An 18,945-nucleotide genomic window follows, 5' to 3' on the forward strand; every position below is an offset into this window, starting at 1 on the left:
TGTAAAAGACAGATGACACATACTCTAATTAAAGGTTAGTCAAGGAGTATAATGACTAGAGGCCAAACATGAGAGATGGTAATCTTGATTACAGGTTGGTCAGAGAGATCAAAGTAATAAATTGGCTCAGTGTTCCTAGGAAAACCTTTGTGAACTTTTGATGAGAAGATTACTGGGTCCTGAATTCCTTCTCCATTGCTTGAGACCTTTTCTTCCCTTAAACAGCCCACACAATGTGGACACTTGCTTTTTACTCTCTGCTCTGACGAGTGCTGAAGCACGGATGAAGTGGAATGAAATGTTACACAGTGAAGATTAACTTTGACCCATCAAACCAATGGGGATTTTAACCTTTCCTGGCCTGCCCTATCTGAACTCCTCACTGAGTGTGAGCCACAACTCCTTGCCCCTAGACTTCTTCTTTCAGCCCAGGCACTGCTCCTTCACAGGCTCCTCCTGTGCTGGACCAGCAGTGTCCACCACACACCTCGAGCCATCTCTTTCAGGATCCTATCCACACAGATCTCACTCCAGAGATTACCTGAACTGACCTTGGCCATCTCTTTCCTACCTCAGTCCTGCTCCACAGCAGTTTTCCTCACCCCTCCAAACACCACCACATCCTTCACAGTGTGCTGACACGCCCCTGACCCTTGTGCAAGAGCACAGAGCTGAGCTATGCTTCAGGCTCAAAAGGGAACCCTTAGCCCTCCCCACCCTGACCCTGCTGCTGCACATCTTCCTCTCCCACCCGTGGTTCCCAAACAGCCCCCAGCAGGCTGCCCCTGCACGCCTCAGCCACTCCTAACAATCCAGCTCTAATGCCCTTGGACAATCCTCTTTATTCCTCTCCCCCAAACAAAGTGCCCTTCCCTTCCTCTCTCTCCAATGAGCTTCTGCAAAGCCCCAGAGGTCCCCAACTCACTGTAGCATCACAAGTGGCTCCATCAATTTTCCTGCTCCCCTTGCTGGGAGGATCATGCCCCTGTTCTCCTGCCTCCACAGCTGTGGCTCACATCCAGCATCCTGCACCCCCAACAGCTGGCTCCACAGCTGGCCTCCATCCCAGCCACTGCCCTGCCTTCCCTGCCCTACCTGCCAGGAAGTGGGGGGGAGAAGGAGGGAAGAAGGGAACTGGAACTATCTTCTCAGAAATTGATCTCCAAAACTCAGATGAAGAATGACCTCTGCTTAATCTGGATTTTGAGATCACCGAGCTGAACTTCTGGGGTATGGCCGCCTGAACAGATACTTCCATCAGATAATAGGAAACATTGTGTTTTCTTAATATGAACCACTCCACCATACAGAATATTTTCTAGGGTAAGCAGAGAAACAGCAAGCAAAAAGAGGATTGAAAACCTGTTACTATCTTGTTTTGTTGCAATGGTATGAACTACCTGTCTTCTCATCATTACAGACAGCAGTTGCTTAAGGATGCTCAGAAAATGAGTGCGTAATGTAAAAAGAAAGATAAATAGTTACCAATATTTATTTAAAAGTAATACAGTGCAATAGTTCCCCCTACTGACAGCACAGAATCACATTACTAATCAAGGTTGTTTCCTGGGTGGTCCTCAAATTACTAATTCACTGTCCTGACGTGGTCCACATCAGCTAACCAGCCTCCTATGCTTGCTGAACCCTAAATGACAGAAGGCAGGTCTGAGCAGAGACCGAGTCTTAAGCTGCACCAGGGTATGTTCAGGTTGAACATCAGGAAGACTTTTTTCATGGAAAGGGTGGCTAAGCATTGGAATAGACTGCCCAGGGAAGCGGTGGAGCCACCATACCCGGAGGTGTTGAATAAACACATTGACTGTTACGTTGATATGGTGATGCTTAGCCAAATGTTAGACTCGATGTTCTTGGAGGTGTGGTCCAACCTCTATGATTCTAAGTCACAAGAGTTTGGGGAGTTCATTCCGCCGCCCAACTCGTCCAAGAACTGCCCTTTGCCTTTTCACTGCCCTTCCCTGAGCAGAGCTCGGGCCGTGGGGACACCGGTACCTCCACGGCTTTGGGGGAGCAGCGGAATGCTGAGTCCCCAGGGATGCCATCGGTCCCCCAGCGCGGCGGGACCCAGCCCTCTGCCCCGACAGCACGAACGCGAAAGATTTCGGTATTTTTCAGCTTCCTGAAGGCAAGCAGCTTCCTCCAGGCCCTGAGCTGTGCCCAGGTCCCTGTCGCGACTGGGGCTGCTGCCAGAGGCAGCCGGCAGGGCCGTGCCGGGCCCCGCGGGGCTGACGCACAGGAAGGCGCCGCTGCCGCGGGCCGGGGGCGGGCACGGCCGCTTAAAGCCCGCAGGGAGCGACAGGGGGACGGCGGCAGCGGCGGCGGAGCTCGGCCCGACCCGACCCCACCCGGCACAGGCAAGAGCGGCGGGGCGCGGGGGGCAGCGCTCCGAGCGGGACGGGACGGGACGGGACGGGACGGGATGGGACGGGACAGGACGGGATGGGACGGGACGGGACGCGCACCGACCCCCGGCACGGGCGGGGCCGATGGGAGCAGGCTCAGGGCAAAGGCGGCAGTCGGGACAGCGCCTGGACGGCCGAAAAGCAGGGCTGGTCTGCGGTGCCCGGAGTGCTGCCGGACACGGCTCCATCCCCGCAGCAGCCGCTCCCTGCCGGCCGCCTTACAGGTTAGGACAGGACAGCTTGCACTAGAGACCAGGATGCTCAGAGCCCCATCCAATCTGGGGCTCCAGCCTGTTCCCACTCTCACAGCAAAGAAATTTTTAAAATGTCGAATAGCAACCTACTCCCTTTCATTTTGAGACTATTCGCCCCGTCCTCTGTTGTAGACTGTGTTGCCCCATCTTTCCTGAAAACTTTCCTTCAGTTCCCTTCAGGGGGCATTCACGCTGAGCTACAACTGCCCGACCTTCTCAGCTGTCCCTGAAAAACCTCTTGTGCAAAGGGAACACGGGTTGTACGAGCACCAAAATCTCAGGGACAAAGGCTACCCGTGTGCTTTGCAACAGTTTATGCATGTGAGCATCCCTGCAACTTCCATGGCAGGCCTAAGGGGGCTGCAGGCTGGACAAAATCTTACCTTTTTTCCTTTTCTTTTCTTTTTAAACTTTGGATAAGAAGAATCTATTTTCTCACTAATCTTGTTAGGATATCATAATCACCAGAATTCACTAGCATTTACAATAAAAACTCCCACTGAAAGTGAACAGACTTTAAAATGTGAGCTGTTGTTTTTTGGGTTTTTTTTTCCTGACTGTGAGTTCAGAAAAAAAAAAGTTAAAAGTCAGATTCAGTGATCCTGGAGGTCCCTTCCAAACCTTAACAATTCTCTGATTTTATTCTATAAATTATTAATGCATTATTATATGAATTCCTTGTATGTATCACCAGGAAATAAGGCTTGTGATTCTTTGTAACTGTCAATACAGTAAACCAGACAGCTAAATACTCCTGTGCCTAACTCCTCCTCAGCAATTTTAAAAAGCAAAGTAAATATTCAGGCAATATTTTTTTTTCCTGTCAAAATGGAAATAATAAAGAGGAGGGAAAAGTCACTGGCACTTTTCCACATTTCCACATACAGTGTTCTTCATACCACACACAGAATCATCCTATCAGCCTTCCCTGAGAAACTAAAACCTGTCACTTTTACTTTTGCCTGAGTAAGTGCTCAGGACTCCATTAAACCTTCAGATGCTACTTTTATTTTTTTTTCCTTCTGATTTATAAATGCAAAATGAAAGACTGCAGCATTAAGATATGATATCCTTATTTGAAACTGTTGACATTCTGAAACTACAATTCAGAACTGGAAATAGAAAAGCCGCATATGAAAAGGTCAGCTTTCTACAAAAAGGTCCATTTTGATGAAATCTTGTCTTTTTCTCCAGGAAAAGTTTTTGTCACAAGTGTTCCAACAGATCCATAGTTTGTTGGCCCACTTCAGTCCTTAGCCCTGAATGTATTTTGTGTCTTTTGTTGAGATGAAATAGAAGAACACCTCTGGTATGGGATCAGAGTGTTGGCAGAGCCCGCTGATCCCAGCCCTAGGACTGAGATTCCAGGACACATCAAATATAATTCTGTGGCAATTTAAAGTAGAGATTTACTAGATTTAGGTTGTAAAGCAGTACTCTCCTAACAGAAAATGTGGGGCTTTGGGAATAGCACAGTAACACACAACCATGATGCCTTTAGGAAAAATTTGAGTGGTATGAATTCACCAAGAGAGCAAAATCATTGCTTTCCACTACCCTTCAATAAGAATAGTTCTACCTGGGTTTGAAGAGTACAACCCTAAACTTCTTCTTTTGATGAGAGATGGTGTGTTAATTTTGCCACTTTATAAGCATCCTAAAGTATCTCAAAAAATTTCCCTAAAGGAAGGAACTTGACAGACGTGCCCATTCAAGGGCAAGAACCAAAACTTCTTTAATGGCCTTGCTCACTTTTCTCCCTCTTCCCTTCAACTGACTAAATTTACTCAAGTACCATCTGCTTTGATAGACAGAATAAAATGTCAAAGTATATAAGAGCTACAATGAAAATAACCTATTTATGCAGTTTGGATTAGTAACTAATGCCCATTTTTCAGTTGCAAACATGTTTAATTCCTTTCTTTTGTAGTATGTCCCAATGGAGTCAAGTTCAACAACTGGAAATAAAGTTTTTGGAGCAGGTGGACCAGTTCTATGATGATAACTTCCCCATGGAAATCCGGCACCTGCTAGCACAATGGATAGAAAGCCAGGACTGGTAGGATTTCATCCATTCTGTCTCCTATTATTTCAATCACCAACAATTCTTTTGATTGCTGGAAGGCTTTAGAGTGCTCATTTACAAACTGTGCAGGTATCTACACGCCAGTAACACTATTTTACTAGTTAATGGATTTAGCCATTTAGACTTAGGGAATATTGGGAGGTGAAGATTCACATTGGAACTTACTCCTAAACAAAATCCCATAAAAATTGATTTAAAAAAAAATACAAGTTAATTTTTAATGGAAATGTTATACACTTACCTCTTGCAGCATAAAATTATTCACTTGTCAGAACTGCACTTAAAGCTGGAGAATTGTGGGTAACAAGCCAGCTGCTTACAGGAACTGTTCTCTAGGAGGTCCATTTATGCACAAATTTGGATTCAATTCACTTGAGAGTTACCTTAAGAAGATTCCAAACTAAATGTAAAGGAAAAAAAAACCAAAATCATTAGTCATACCAGAAAGAGACATCTCAATTTTTCAAGCTAAATCCACAGGGCTATTGGAGGACTATTGTGCAGGGGGGAAAAAAATCTGCTAAGGAATAGAATCTGTGTTTTACGGGGCTGTGGCAACACGGGTAACATTAAAATCTCCTTTTTGCCAGATGTGGAGTTAGCAGGTGTATCTCAAACAGGCACCTCCTATTTGTGAGGAAAGGAGAGAGGCTATCCCAAGGACAAGGATGCCATGCTGTCCAAACCTTTTCCTCCTCAGTTTTCTCACTAATGCCATTGCCCTGCACATACCACGACCAGCAGAACCAGTAAAGCCTGGCTTTGTCTGTGTCTTGTGTCCCCTACATACCCTTGACCAGAAGCCTCAGAGTCCTCCTGTATCCCCAAATAGTTTGGCTGGGGGAAGGCTCAGCTGGTGCCTGGTGTGAAGAGATGTCTCTTCTGCCTGACCATCTGGCTGTTGCCTCCTGGAGCAAGTTATTGCTGCTGTTCCACCCAGTGGAGGCGCTAATTTGGATTCCTTTCTTCTACCAACCTGCCAGATTGCCATGAAATTTGTAAGAATATTCTCTCTTTTGGACTTCAAGCCTGTTGCCAACTTTGTCTGAAACTGGGCAGCAAATTCAGAAATTATATCTGTGTGACTGAGTGAGAGGGACAGTTTGCATAAGCCCCATTTCCTCTGACAAGTGAGCTGGAAGTATTTAAATATTCACTGGACCAGAGACTAGAAAACCCTGGTTGTCTCCTCTGGCTGACACTACTGTCTATGCAAATACCTCACTCTCTTTTTATGCATATCTGTAGGAATATTAAAAAAAAACCAAAACCACAGAATCATAAAAATCATTATTCACAAGCTCTAACTATATGCAAGTCACCATATACTTCAAGTCTTTTTTTGCTGCCTAGATTTCTGAATAGATTATAATTTTCTGTACTGCTAGACTGACACATCATCCAGCATTTTAAATGTGCATTGTTGTTGTTGTTCATTGACTCTGCAGGGAGGCTGCAGCCAACAATGAAGCAATGGCAATGATCCTTTTGCAGAATTTGATAATACAGGTGGATGAACAGCTGGAGCGGGTTTCGCAGGAGAAGAATCTGCTCCTGATCCACAACCTGAAAAGAGTCAGGAAGCTGCTGCAGGTGGGTCATTACTTGCAATGCCAAGCTGCACTGCTCCCTCTCACTGCTCTCTGGAGGCAGTGCTGCTCTCTGTGGAGTGCAGTTTGTTCCAGTGCCCAGCTCAGAGCTGCCCTGACGCTGTAGACTGCAAGCAGCTCTGGGAAAACTGAGCCTTCAACGAGGTAATTCAAAATAACAATTCCACTGCCTTTCTGTGGAACAGCAATTCCTGTTCCAATGCATGCAGCTTGGATACAAATGCTGTGACTTCTTGGCTCTGTGCATATCTGTGTTTCACTGAGCTCTTACAAATAACACTGTACAGTGCTTATGGATGCTCATGTTTATTACAAATGTAATTACCACCTCTCAGACACCTACAGATATTTAACTATGGAATAAAATACATGCTTGGGGTTTAAGGCAGCACCACGAGAAAGGAACCTCTGTAAATCATTAGCATGCTTGCTGTTTTATGCTTTTCTGGGATTATTTGTTATGAATTACTTAAAGGATTTACCGTCAGGCTTCTGCAAAATGATATTTATTTTGATTGTTTCTCTAATAATTGTTTATCTATGGCAAGGATTCTCAGAGTTCCACTTCATTAGTCACCTACTTCCTGACATCTATCTGTCTTCTGCACCCAGCAGATATGCCATGGAGTTTAATGAAAGTTTGGGGGTTTTTCTCTTCTTTGATGGTGTTTTCCATAAGTACTTAAATGATAATTACATTGCTTGCCAAGCATTCTCCTTATCTGAGACATATGTACATACACTCACACTGGCCTGGAAAATCTTAGCATGACTTCATCAATGCCTTTGTTCTCTTCATGGCTGTGCCTTTCTACTCTTTATCCCTAATAGGTGGCCTCTTAAAAAGATGACACTATTTCCATTGCTGACACTTTTCCATCCTACACTATGCAAGCAGCCTCCTGTAATTGAAAAATAAAGTCAATTTCTGGTTTTTGGAGCAGCACTTTTCATAATTTCAGTACTCTTCAAACACCAAATTTACTCAGCTGCAGAAATCCTGTTGTTTCTGTGATGATCTTGGCACATTTTACCACAAAGCTGTATCACCTTAGTGAAGGATTCTTCCAGATGTGTGGAAAGAGCATTTCAGGCCAAGCAGTTACACTACTGTATTCCTGCCTTAAAAGACAATGCATTTATGATTGTACCATCACAATGTGTACAGGCAGAAGGACTACAACATAGTTACATACAAGCTCTACAAAATTAAAGCCTCTCATTGTTGTTCCTTCTACTCTTTGCCCCTTTTTTATTCCAATTTTTTTATCAAAACATGAAGCATCAGCTCTGTGTGCTCTGCCAAACTGGGCACACCAAGATAAGCAATCAGGCCTTGGGTGAACTCATTTGAGTTCATGTAATAATCAGTGTGAAAATGGCCTGATAAAATAAAAACCCTTTCCTTCAAGTCCTGTCATGTTTGGAAATTATATCCTGATGTGCTTCAGGAAGAGCACAAAGCAAAGGAGGGTCATTCCAGAAAGGCAAGAGGAGGGGAGTTTCAAGTGATTTGTGATTAAATGGTTTCTCAGGTGCTGGGGTCTGAGTCACAATTCCAGAACAAGCCAAAATCCTCAGGCATCCCCATTACAGCTGGACAGTGTTATGAACTCCTTGAGAGCACATGTGTGATACTGGAATTATACTGCTTAAAAAACAGGATCTAAATCTTGAGCATCGCAGTAGAACATTTCTAGGTGAGAAAAAAAAAACCAAAACAGCAGCTCTCCCCATCACTATTAATGTTGACCTTTCTTCATTGCATCAAGACATCACATAACCTGAATTTAGACAAAAAGACAATTTCACTTTCAAAATACACATGGAAACCACCAAAAACTGGATGGCACTTCCACTGTTGGAGCTTTTCCTGATCTTGAACACTATCACCCACAGTCTGTATTCTGATCTCCAAAATAATTAGAAAAGGCTGGAGTAGGACCAGGTTCTTGCAATGCTTGATAACAACCTTCTATTGGATAAGAGAAATAATTTATACTGTCTTAAGAAATCTGTGACACCAGAAATTTTGACTTTTGTGTAAAACACTATGTTACAACTTATAAAGTATAGGACATAGAGGATAAATGCATTTTCAGCCAGAGTATGGGCTGCATGTTCTGTAGAGCTGCAGAGTAGTCTCCTGCTGCAGCTGTTAAAGTTATTTCTTACTGATTGGGTAAGTACATCAGTAAAGAAATGCTATAGCAGCTGAAATCAGCTGACAGCTATCCTTGTTATCAACTGTCAAGTGTTATTAATGGACTGAACATGACACAGCATGGACAGTATGTTCTGTAATGTTCTTAACTTTGAATATACAAATTATCTCATTATGGGTCTAATCTTCTGTTAATGCATGACTGGTTGCATTTTATTGCTGAATATGTGAGAAGATTAGAAACGGGCATTTGGCCTCCCAGGCACAGCTGGAAGCCCTTGCAGGTACCTAACTCTTGCAATTTGAGCTAGCTTGTGACAGATTTGTCAGACAGCAGCAGGAAAATGTGACTGATAGACAGAGCAGGATGCCATGGTCCTTTTTGTCCCAACACACCACCTAGGGAACAGGAGGCTGGAATGATAGGCTGTGAAACTAATGAGGTTTTTCACTGACTGATGAAAGAAAGACTGAGTTCCTAAATAGGGGAGGAAGTTGCTTTTGTAAACATCTTTTCCTATCTGGTGACTCTGTGAAGAGTGTTGGTTTGACTTTCTCTGAAGGTTAGTTACCATGAGCCCACCTTTATCTCTGCTTTGCTCTCTAGTGCAAGCACTTCTTTGAAATCTCACAGCTCCCTCCTCTTCCTTCCCCTCTGAACCACACACAGCTGCACAGACCCTTGTGCATCGTGCACACACACAAAGCTGTCCAACCACAATACGAGATCTGAGTGCAATGTTTGCTCGTTACTTTGAGCCAAATTGTGTTACCCTATTGAGTAATACTTGACAAAACAGATAATGCTGGAAACCAGCACTTGTCACCATGTGCACAGCAGAGTGTGTTGAGCTATGACAACAGCAATAATAAAGAAAAATTCAATTAGAGAACACACAACAGCTATTCAAAAGCAAACTGCAGTTCTTGACAAAACACAAATGGAGAGACTCACATTTAATCAGAAATACAACTGGATGGTTAGTGAAAGGCAGCCTTGGAAGAGGAAGCAATGCACACCTCTTAAGTGGCCTGTGCAGCTGTTTTCTAGACAGACAAGGACTCCTTAGGATCAAGATTCCTGCTGCTGTTACTGAGTCTGCAGAGTGTTATTTCTAAGAGTCTCCAGCACCACAGCCAAGCACACCTCACCTAAAAGTCTTCCCTGAGATTTTTGTTATCAAATTGAGAAAATCTTCTATTCTGACTGTTTCCTGAAACATCACTACATAAATATATTAGTTCTTCTGTGAAAATAAGAATGGAAATAGTGAAAGAAGAGAGAATTTGTCTGCCTCAGTTGCAATACAAAGTTTTGGGCAACCTTGGGGGTTGTGAAGGGCAAAGAGAAGTCCAAGCAGGAAGATGGGTCTGCCTGGCAGCCCTACTTTTAGATCACCCCTATTCTTTCAACATTAGAGAAAAAACTATAGAGTGTGGCATTCCTGCTTAGCCTGCTTACATTTCCAAAATTATCTGCAGGCAAAAAGAAACACTGAATAGTGTTTCAGAAAATATGTAATTTGAAAAAGTTATAAGCAATCAAAAATAGTGTTAAGAAACTTAGCTAAGCAGCTGTGGTCAGTGCCAGCTCTCTGTAATTCACTTCTCTATTTCTTGCTTTCATTGAAACATCTCTTCTTCTTGGCATTAATCTGGTACAAATGCACATACTGTATTAAAATCAGGGTCAGCATTTTAGGTTAACATCCTTCATATTTGCTTCCTACATTATTATTACTTCTCAAGTCAGTAAACTGGATTCATTTTTACAGCAGAGCAGCCTTTTGTTGCTGTGCTCTTCAGTGGGAGACAGAACAGCACAGTCACTTTCTAAGGGTAAATTCTCTGCCCACCTTTCTAGAGAGCTCCTGCTCTCCCCAGCAGCAGTCTTGGAAAGGGAAGAGGGAGAAAATATTCAGAGGCAGTGGGGGAAAGAGCAGGGAAACCATGCTTATAGTTCTTTCTCCTTCTTAAAATCTAGATGGAGAAAAGCAAAGCAGATTAGTCACAAGGAGGTGGTTTGTGCTGTTGTTATGACAACAAAATGTAAAGGGCAGATGTTAAGCTTGGAAGAACTGCCTGGCACTTCTAGGAACCAACCTGCAGGTGTAGGAGTCTGCACAACCCTGGCCTGTGGACAATTACATCCCAGTGTTCAGAAGGAATGTTTCTATGGGACAGCGTTCACCTGTCCCTGATGTAAGCCCCCAGTGCTCAGAGACTCTCCTGGAAGACAGGCACTGCCCACATTCCTGACTCACATGCCAAAATGCTGGGCTGGGAAAGAGCAGGCAGGCTGCAGTGCAGCCAGGGAGCCAAGGGCAGCCTGGGAATGAGATGCGCACTGTGCCCCCAAGTCCCACCGCTCCATTCAGGAATGATGCTGGTGGCAACTGCCTGTTCAGCTCTGGGATGTCCTTCCCCACATGTCGGGGTCTCTAGCTGCTCAGAGTGACCCCAAGAAAAGTTAGAAAGTCTCTTTTCCCAGTCAAAGGAGGAATCAGGGCTCTTCATTTTTCAGTCTCAAGGTTGTTTATTGTTCCCAATCTATAAAATTCTTTCCCCTGCCCTGCTGAGGTCGCTCAGCAGGACAGACAGAGGCACTCTGCCTGCCCCAGGGCAGTGTTATCTTTATATACTAAAAACTACATGTACAATATTTACAATTACTTTCCAATACCTGTCATCTATCTTAGACAGTGAGTTTCTACTCTAAACCAATCTAAAAGTGCCAACATCACCAGTGAAGATGGAGGTAGAGAAGAAGAAAGGCTGGACACGCCCAAATCCCTCCATCTTGCCCCCCAAACCCCTATTCTAAAAATCCCAAAAATCTACTTTTGCATCCAGTGATAATTTTACTATGACACTCCTTAAACTGCTGTGGCTTGCAGATCTTCATCCGGAGCTGGCAGTTTGCTCCACGGGTCATAATCAAAACCACTGGCATTTTTGGGCTCTGTGCCAGGGTCCCTGAGACCTCTGGCAGGGTTCTTGGCTGCTCAGGACAGCCAGAGGGGTGTCTTGGGTCCTGACACCCACACACACACTCCAAGCTGGAAAGCTGGAGCTCTCCTCTTGCTAGGCAAGAATAAGCTCTGTGGAATGCAGCCTGGCCCAAGTGTGGGTTCAGGTGAGCTCTCAGAAGGAGCCTCTGTCTGTGCTGTGCTCTGGGACAGGTGCAGGACAACCTCATCAGGACCAAAAGCAGAAATTCCCAGAATCATCCTACTCATAACTGAGTCCCTTATTTATGCTCTAGTCTCAAGATAACTTCTGAAAGCAATCCCTTCTCATTAATGGCAACATGCATCTGTGTCACTTCTCTATTTATGGTATTCAGGGGGAAATCTGATTACATAAATTTTCCTTTATAGAAGTGAAATAACAGATTTCAGGAATAAGAAGGGCTGCTCTGCTCATTTACCATTGAAGCCTGAGTTAATGAGAAGACTGTGTGCTCTGGGGAACAATTTGCTGTAAATTATGTATATTCATGAAATTCATTTAATTCTCACAGCAGATTCTCCAGTACTGGTGAACTTTAGCAACTCCCCAGCCCTGCTAGAGCCTAAGATGAGGGGAGGGAGGGTGATGGGATTATGCCTGGATGAGCAGGTCTGTGGGCACACACACCATTGACACCTTATGGTCTGTTTACAAAGGGAGAGGTCAGGCAGAAGCACCAGATCTGCTGATTCACACCAACCACTTATATAAAAACAAGCCTTTGGAAGTTGTAGTAAGTGGCTGGGAAATAGCTTTTTAGTTCCACTACTTTATCCTACACAGCTCTGGCTGTTTTTATGGAAAGGTCTGTGATACTTCTGAAAGTATCTTCTGTCATCTCAAACATATTTATAAGGCACTTTTTTTTTCCACAAATACATCTTTACATGATACTGCCTAAAACAGTAACCCAGCAGTGCATTCCTGATTCTGTGTCATGTTCCTGGTTATACTGCCCAGTTTGTTTCCGTCTACCATGGGCACTGAACACCCCTTCAGAGAGAGCTAAGTGAACACAGAGAGGTTCTTTTGTTCAAGTGACAGTTTACAAAAGCCTCTGTACCAGAAAGGAACATGCATGAGGCATGCAAGGAACAATCCCAAGATTATTCATTTCAGTACCTCAAAGAAAGTGGACAAAATAGCATTAGATCTGAAACAAGACATTCCAGTTGGTGCTCAACAAACAATTCTAATAAGCCCTGTGCTGAGAAACAGCAGCAAAGAGTGGAAACAGCCATTGATGTTTTAGCTGCAGTTTCCTGTTAAAGCTTACAAAAGGGTGAGAATGGAACAAAATAGAGAAAGTTCCTAATAAACCACGGAAGATCCATTTCAAAACGTTATTTACGAGTACTTAGCACTGGTGTAGCCTGCCAGATCAACAGCTCAGCACACCAAGGCAGGCTGTGTTTTGAACCAGCGTGTCCTGCTGTCTAACACAATTCAGGTTGCATTAGGCTGCTCCCAGTGAGTTTTTCAGTACAACCATTAAAGCTGTTTACAGAAAATTTTGGCGTGCAAATGGAAAACCCTGCACAGAAGTCTGTTTGCTGAAGCAGCTAGGTGTCTGCTCCTAGCAACTGCAGCTAATAAAGGTTTTTAAAAAGTATTGGTACAAGGCTGAAAAAGGTTACTTGCTACAAGGCAAATACTTTGGGGTTTCTAGTTATTATTTTAAAAAGGCAAAAAAAGTTTATAAATCTTTCTATTTGTTTTTGTAGAATGGAAGAGAGTTAATTTTCCAGACAGAAGTAAAAATACAAGCAAACTAAATAACTTCTTGTGGGCTTTGTTCATTCTGAAGTATTAAGAGCCCAATTGCAGTTGAACATCTGCCTGAGAGATTAGTTCATAATGCTCAGGTCTTTGTGTCCAGAGGAGGAGGGGCATGTGAGATCAGTCCTCTCTCTCCTCTGATGTTTTACCCTTTTTCATAGGGAACATGGTATTTTTACTTACTTTCAAATAAATCTCATTTAAACAAGAAGTTATTTATTCTCAAATTAATATCAAATAAGAACTACCCTACATTATTCACCCCTCCCTGTCTATACAGTTCTACTGTCTGATGATGATTTCTAGAGAAATGTGTTTTCTGTAGCTTTATCTCACCCTACCTGCACAGAAATCTGCTGTTGCTGTGGGTTATTCCTTGAGTGGTTTTAGAGTCTGCTGGGAGGGACTCAGCAGTGGAATTTGAGGGGTGGAGAAAAAACCTCTGCCTTCACAGCTCATTCACTGTGCTTTTACAGCTTTGCCTACTGCAATTTAGTTGCACATGCCCCCAGAAAAAATTATGATCATCTGGAAGTTATGCATCATACGCTTTGAGAAAACTACAAGACTACAAAGCTGTGTTATTGGGACTTCCCACACATCATAGGAGCTTTCTAAAACAACGAGCTTGCCTTTAAGTGCTCTCTCATATTTTGAGGGGGGGAAGGAGAAATCTAAAAATAAAAGTAAAACAAGAGCAGTCTAAATAGATAGTGTCACAGCTACTTCCTCTAAAAGACCTAGATAAAACAGAGGCACCTTTCTAGCAGAAGGTTTTTTAGTAATAATACTGCCTGTTTAAGTACAAGCTTTCAAAAAACTCCCAAGCACTGACCCTTTATCAGGCTAACACAAGGACCAGCTCTTTCTTTGTATTCTGCTGTTGTCTTCATTAGACTTTCTGCCTGGATGCATAAACAAAGATAGAAAACAAATCAAGGTGAAGTGTTATTTGTCATATTTTAAGGTGAAAACGGGAAATATGTATGTACAGCTCTGCCTTCCCACCCACACATGCAAGATACACAGCTAAACCAAATCTTTCTTTCTTTAAAAAAAAGATAAAATTATAGGCAAAAGGGGTTTTTCTCCTTGTTTTTGATTTTATGAAAGATGAGATATTTGCTTATCCAGAAAGATGCTGAGTATCAGACTTTGTAAAATAATCATATCACAAGTAAGCACTAGGGAAAGAAATGTATTTTTGCTTGACTTTGTCTTGCTGTTTCCTATCTCTCCTCCCTTCCATCAGCTTCTTTAAATATTCATTCAGTATGAACAAACACTTCAATGGTCATACTAAATAACTCTGCCACACCTCCAAGAAATGCTCCTATTGTATACAATTAAAAGGCTTAAGAAGGGCTTTTTCTAGCAGAAATAAGAAATACAGCCAATGGTTTTGAGAGTTAAAAAAAAAAAAAAAAAAAAAAAAAAAAAAAAAAAAAGAAAGAAAAAATAACAGAAAAAGGAGAAAAGTAGCTAAAACCTGACCAAATTCTGAAACAATTTTCAGAATTGGAAAGCACCAAAACCTACTCAAGTCCATTTTTAGGTCACCTTGAAAACACAGAGATACTCAGGCAAACCCCTGAGTGACTCTATAAAGGTTTCACAGCACATCCTTCTACATTACAAGCCCAGACCAACTAACACCTAATCCCCTGCTTTACCCACTGAAAACAGAGCCAGATGCTCACCTAGTGCACATCCAGTATTCACTGCTAGGTGTGTACAGAGCCCTTTGACTGGCTGGCAGTGATCCACTTAGTGATGGAGCCACCCACAGGAAAATCAGCTAAAATTCTGAAATTTTAAAAATGGGAAGAAAAGAAGAGTAATCTGGTCTGGATTTCTTCATTTCTGTCAGAGTAGGCAGATACTAAAACTGACAGTTGCTTGGTGTTCTTTTTGAAAGCACATGCATTTTAAAATGTCAGAATAACAGTATTTTAAAGTTTCTCCATGACCTTGCAGCTTGCAGAATCTGACCTTGCATTTCCCCAGCCACTGGTTTGTGCCTTTCACATACTCCAAAGAGTTCAAGCTGTTTTAAAATTTGGCTAAAGGGCATAAACTCTGCATGCTATAACGTACAAACTGTTTCTGCAGAAATGCCTCTTTGTTTTCCCCCATTATCTAGTAAGGTACTGTCACAACAGATGTCCCTGGAGTGGAAAGAGTGCATGCCGGGTGGCAGTAGGAAGGTTTTCTCCAAGGAAATGTCATCAGCATTCTCAGAAAACTGTCACCTGTTCAGAATGAAAGTTCAAGTTCCCCCTGTTTGCTTAAATTTAGCATCATGCCGGTAGTTCTTGAGAAGAATCCAGTCCAAATAAGACAATTTGTTGTTTGCTGTAACTCATGGCATGGAAAGACCTCATTGGAACAGAAGAGAGCAGAAAGAAAACTTCTAAGAGCAACAGAATTACAGCAGTATTAGCAGATATTTTGATTTGAAAGAAGAAAAGCGAATCCTCAATTTCTCTGTGTTCGTATTTGTCAAAAGACAAATATTAATTTTCTCCTGACATGTTTAAACCTATTAATAAAAGTTTGCATATCTAAAGAATCCACACTCTTCTTCCTCTTCTGGCTGCTAGTGTTCATGTCACTGTAAGTAAGGATTCCCCCTTCTCAAGCCATTTTTGGTTAAAGTTCCCTAATTTTCCAACCTAAACTACTCTTTGCTGCTAGGAGATTGTTTTCAATTAGTCATTCAGAAATCAAGGTCATGTTGGGCAATTTCTGCCCTCAGCCAAAGACAAAATGGAAGTGCAGAGCAACAAGAGCAGGCAGTAGGTGAGTAATAAGGGAATACCAAGCAGTGCATTCCAAAGTGTAATTACAGCTGAGAATTACAAAACACAGGCAGAAATTTTTTAGTGCTATTATTTTCCCAGAGTCAAAAATATGGTTATTGTGACTTTTAGTAGCTATTGTTATTCAATAAGCTTCAATTCTTGAGATATTTAGTGTTACAATTCATTAATCCATTTATTACTGATGAGTTGCAATCCATCTGCTCCCTCACTGCAAAAGGGGCTGCTCCAGGAGCACAGGTGGCAGCTCTCTGCTGACCTTCTTGGCATCTACTCAAACAGAATCAAGTTGAAGAAGCACCAGCCTGGCATAAGTATGGGAATCACTATGGACCCAGCTTGTTTCTACAAATTTATGAGTTAGAGAAGAAAGAAGGGGAGGGGAAAAAAAGAATTTCCACTGCATCTCTTGATTCAGATGTTTTTCTCTTAATGAAACAAAGAAAAGGAGAGGAAGAAAGAGTTTTTGAAAGTTTTGCATATGAATCGTGTCTAGAAATGCTAGGGAAGTCCCTAATAACCGGCATCCTTTGTGGGGAATTTTAACACATCCCACTGACAGAATGGTTTTAAAGAGCCTCTTCTACATAAATGCATTTTTCCAGCTCCAGGAGAGGATATTTACTTCTTCTTGATTTGGTTAAGTAGTTTTTTTTGGACTCCTTTAAACCCTTGCAGTGCTGGAATTCTGTTGGGCAGTGGTAAGCTGGGACTAAGGTTAAGTCTCAAATGTACCAATGTATGGCATGAACACTTACTGGCCATCCAGGGGCAAGGTGAAACCCTGTTTTCTTACCAAAAAGAAGTAATAGCCACAAGCAGAAATTTACAGAGGAATTAATATGCCCATCAGTGGACTTAGAGCAGTGGCAGATTTCTCCCCACAGCTTTCATCCCAAACCTTATTAGTAACAGGACTTTTCCCCCTCTAATCAAGGTACAGATGGATGAGACAGGCTTAGCCATAACAGCTGGAACAAGGCAGGGCTGTCCCCCCTCTCCCAACTTCACCTGTGCTCATCCTTAATAATAAACTCATCCTTTGCCAAGCAGTTTCAGTCCACCAAGGAGTAGAAAACCCAGTCAGTAAAAAAAAGCATGAGCCATTTCCATGCCAGTTTGCAGCCTGGGGTGGCTCCCTAAGGAGTCAGGCACTGGGCTGGAGCACAGCCACTCTTTGCTGCAGTTAATTTGCCCTGGCTGTGGCTGTTGGACCTCAGTTCCACATGACACCCCACTCAGCCCTTTGCAGGAAGATCACAGCCATTTCCCACAGTGCTTTATTCCCTTCCCAAAGCTACATCCTGACGCTGCAGAGAGAGAGATTGGGAATATGCCCAATAAAGGGGACTGTGAATTTACTGCTGGACCTGAAGTGCAGTGGTGTTGAAGGAAGCGTGCAGCGACATCGTAGTTACTGTCCTCACAGCCGTGGAGCTGCCAGGGGGAAATGTGTGGTGACAGATCTTTGGCACTGCTATTTGACATGGAAATCAGCAGTGTATCCTTCATCAAGTCTCCTCCCACTGGCCAGGAAGGATCAGGCAGGGAGGGAGTGCTGGTGGTTCATCTGAGGCATGGGTAGTATGTTGTGTCCTGGGTAGTATTACTCACCACTTCTTGTTTACAGAGAAGCTCCTAAAACCATTCAGGTTCATAACTCTTGTTCCTCAGACACAGATGGTTGCTGGAGTCAAGTTCCTTCCTGAGCTGCTTTTAAGGAGATCACAGGAGGCACAGCACTGGGGCTACTCTGAGTGTGCGCTGCTGGCACTGTGGGGCACGTACCTTTCCTGTCCTGAAAAGATTTCAGAAACCATAGAAACAAAGTTTCATTTCTTTGCTAACAATGACAGGGCAGTCAAAGCCTTCTTGGAAGGGAACATTTGGTACCTTGGTCATTTAGTTTTAAGAGCCCTGAATGTTTTACCTTAGTCCATACCTGGAACCACAGTACACATGGTATTTAATACCAAGCAACTCAAACCAAGTTGCTATGATCAAAATTATCATTTTTAATATGTTATTTCTTTACTTTGCAAGTAAAAGTTTTGAAGTCAAAACATAATTCAGATTACACATTTCATGCAAGAGCTCACATGAAATGTTTAGTGAAAAGCATTAAAGGGATGTTCAGTGCCACAGTACTTGTTGCATACAGAAGCAATGTGTTCACATTTCTGTCAGATGCACTCACACCCTTGTGTCTAACATAACAATTGGTGTGAGATATCAAAGGAAGATATGGCATCAATTAAATCAATTTTTATCAACTTACTGTGCCACATTCAGAGACAGCTAGAATAAAAGAGGTTCTGAGTGGCAGGGAGATATGATGAAAATAAAGACTAATGATAAAGAGGAGAAAATAGAGTGAGTCCAGAACTGGAAACTGTACAGAAAAAGAAATTAAATGGATTAACTCTGATGAATGGACAAACACTATGAGCACTCAATGAAGGGTATCTGAAGGAATGATACTGAATGAAAACCATGAAGGATACTGAGAAACACTGAATGAATACATCACCATAAAGGAAGCTGCTTGAGAGTCCTGGATCATTCAAATTTTATAAATACAGCATAAACCAATATTAGTTCAAATTGTGCCCAGTCCTCAGTCACGCATCAGCAATTCAGCACTTTATTTATGGTGGTATAAAAATATAGATTTTTTTTTCATTCTTTGGCTTGGGACAAAAATCACTTATTCCTTCATCTCAGGCACATTATTTTTTGAAAGAGAAAAATTGTTCATAGATATTAAAATTTAAGTCTTCTGCTTTATGCTGAGGAAG

The 18,945-nt window shown here is 42.6% G+C and overlaps 1 protein-coding gene across 1 annotated transcript in view; it reads left to right on the forward strand.

The window, feature by feature from the left end:
• Nucleotides 1-800: 800 nt before the first annotated feature.
• STAT4 (signal transducer and activator of transcription 4) overlaps nucleotides 801-18,945 on the forward strand; it is a 42,670-nt gene continuing 24,525 nt past the window's right edge. The window contains exons 1-3 of the mRNA XM_009088126.4: nucleotides 801-2,372; nucleotides 4,605-4,733; nucleotides 6,209-6,353. Of these exons, the coding sequence (XP_009086374.1) occupies nucleotides 4,606-4,733; nucleotides 6,209-6,353 (273 nt within the window). The 5' untranslated portion in view covers nucleotides 801-2,372; nucleotide 4,605. The remainder of the gene's footprint in view (nucleotides 2,373-4,604; nucleotides 4,734-6,208; nucleotides 6,354-18,945) is intronic.

Source organism: Serinus canaria, chromosome 7 (genome assembly GCF_022539315.1).
Source record: "Serinus canaria isolate serCan28SL12 chromosome 7, serCan2020, whole genome shotgun sequence".
In the NCBI taxonomy this organism is placed as follows: domain Eukaryota; kingdom Metazoa; phylum Chordata; class Aves; order Passeriformes; family Fringillidae; genus Serinus; species Serinus canaria.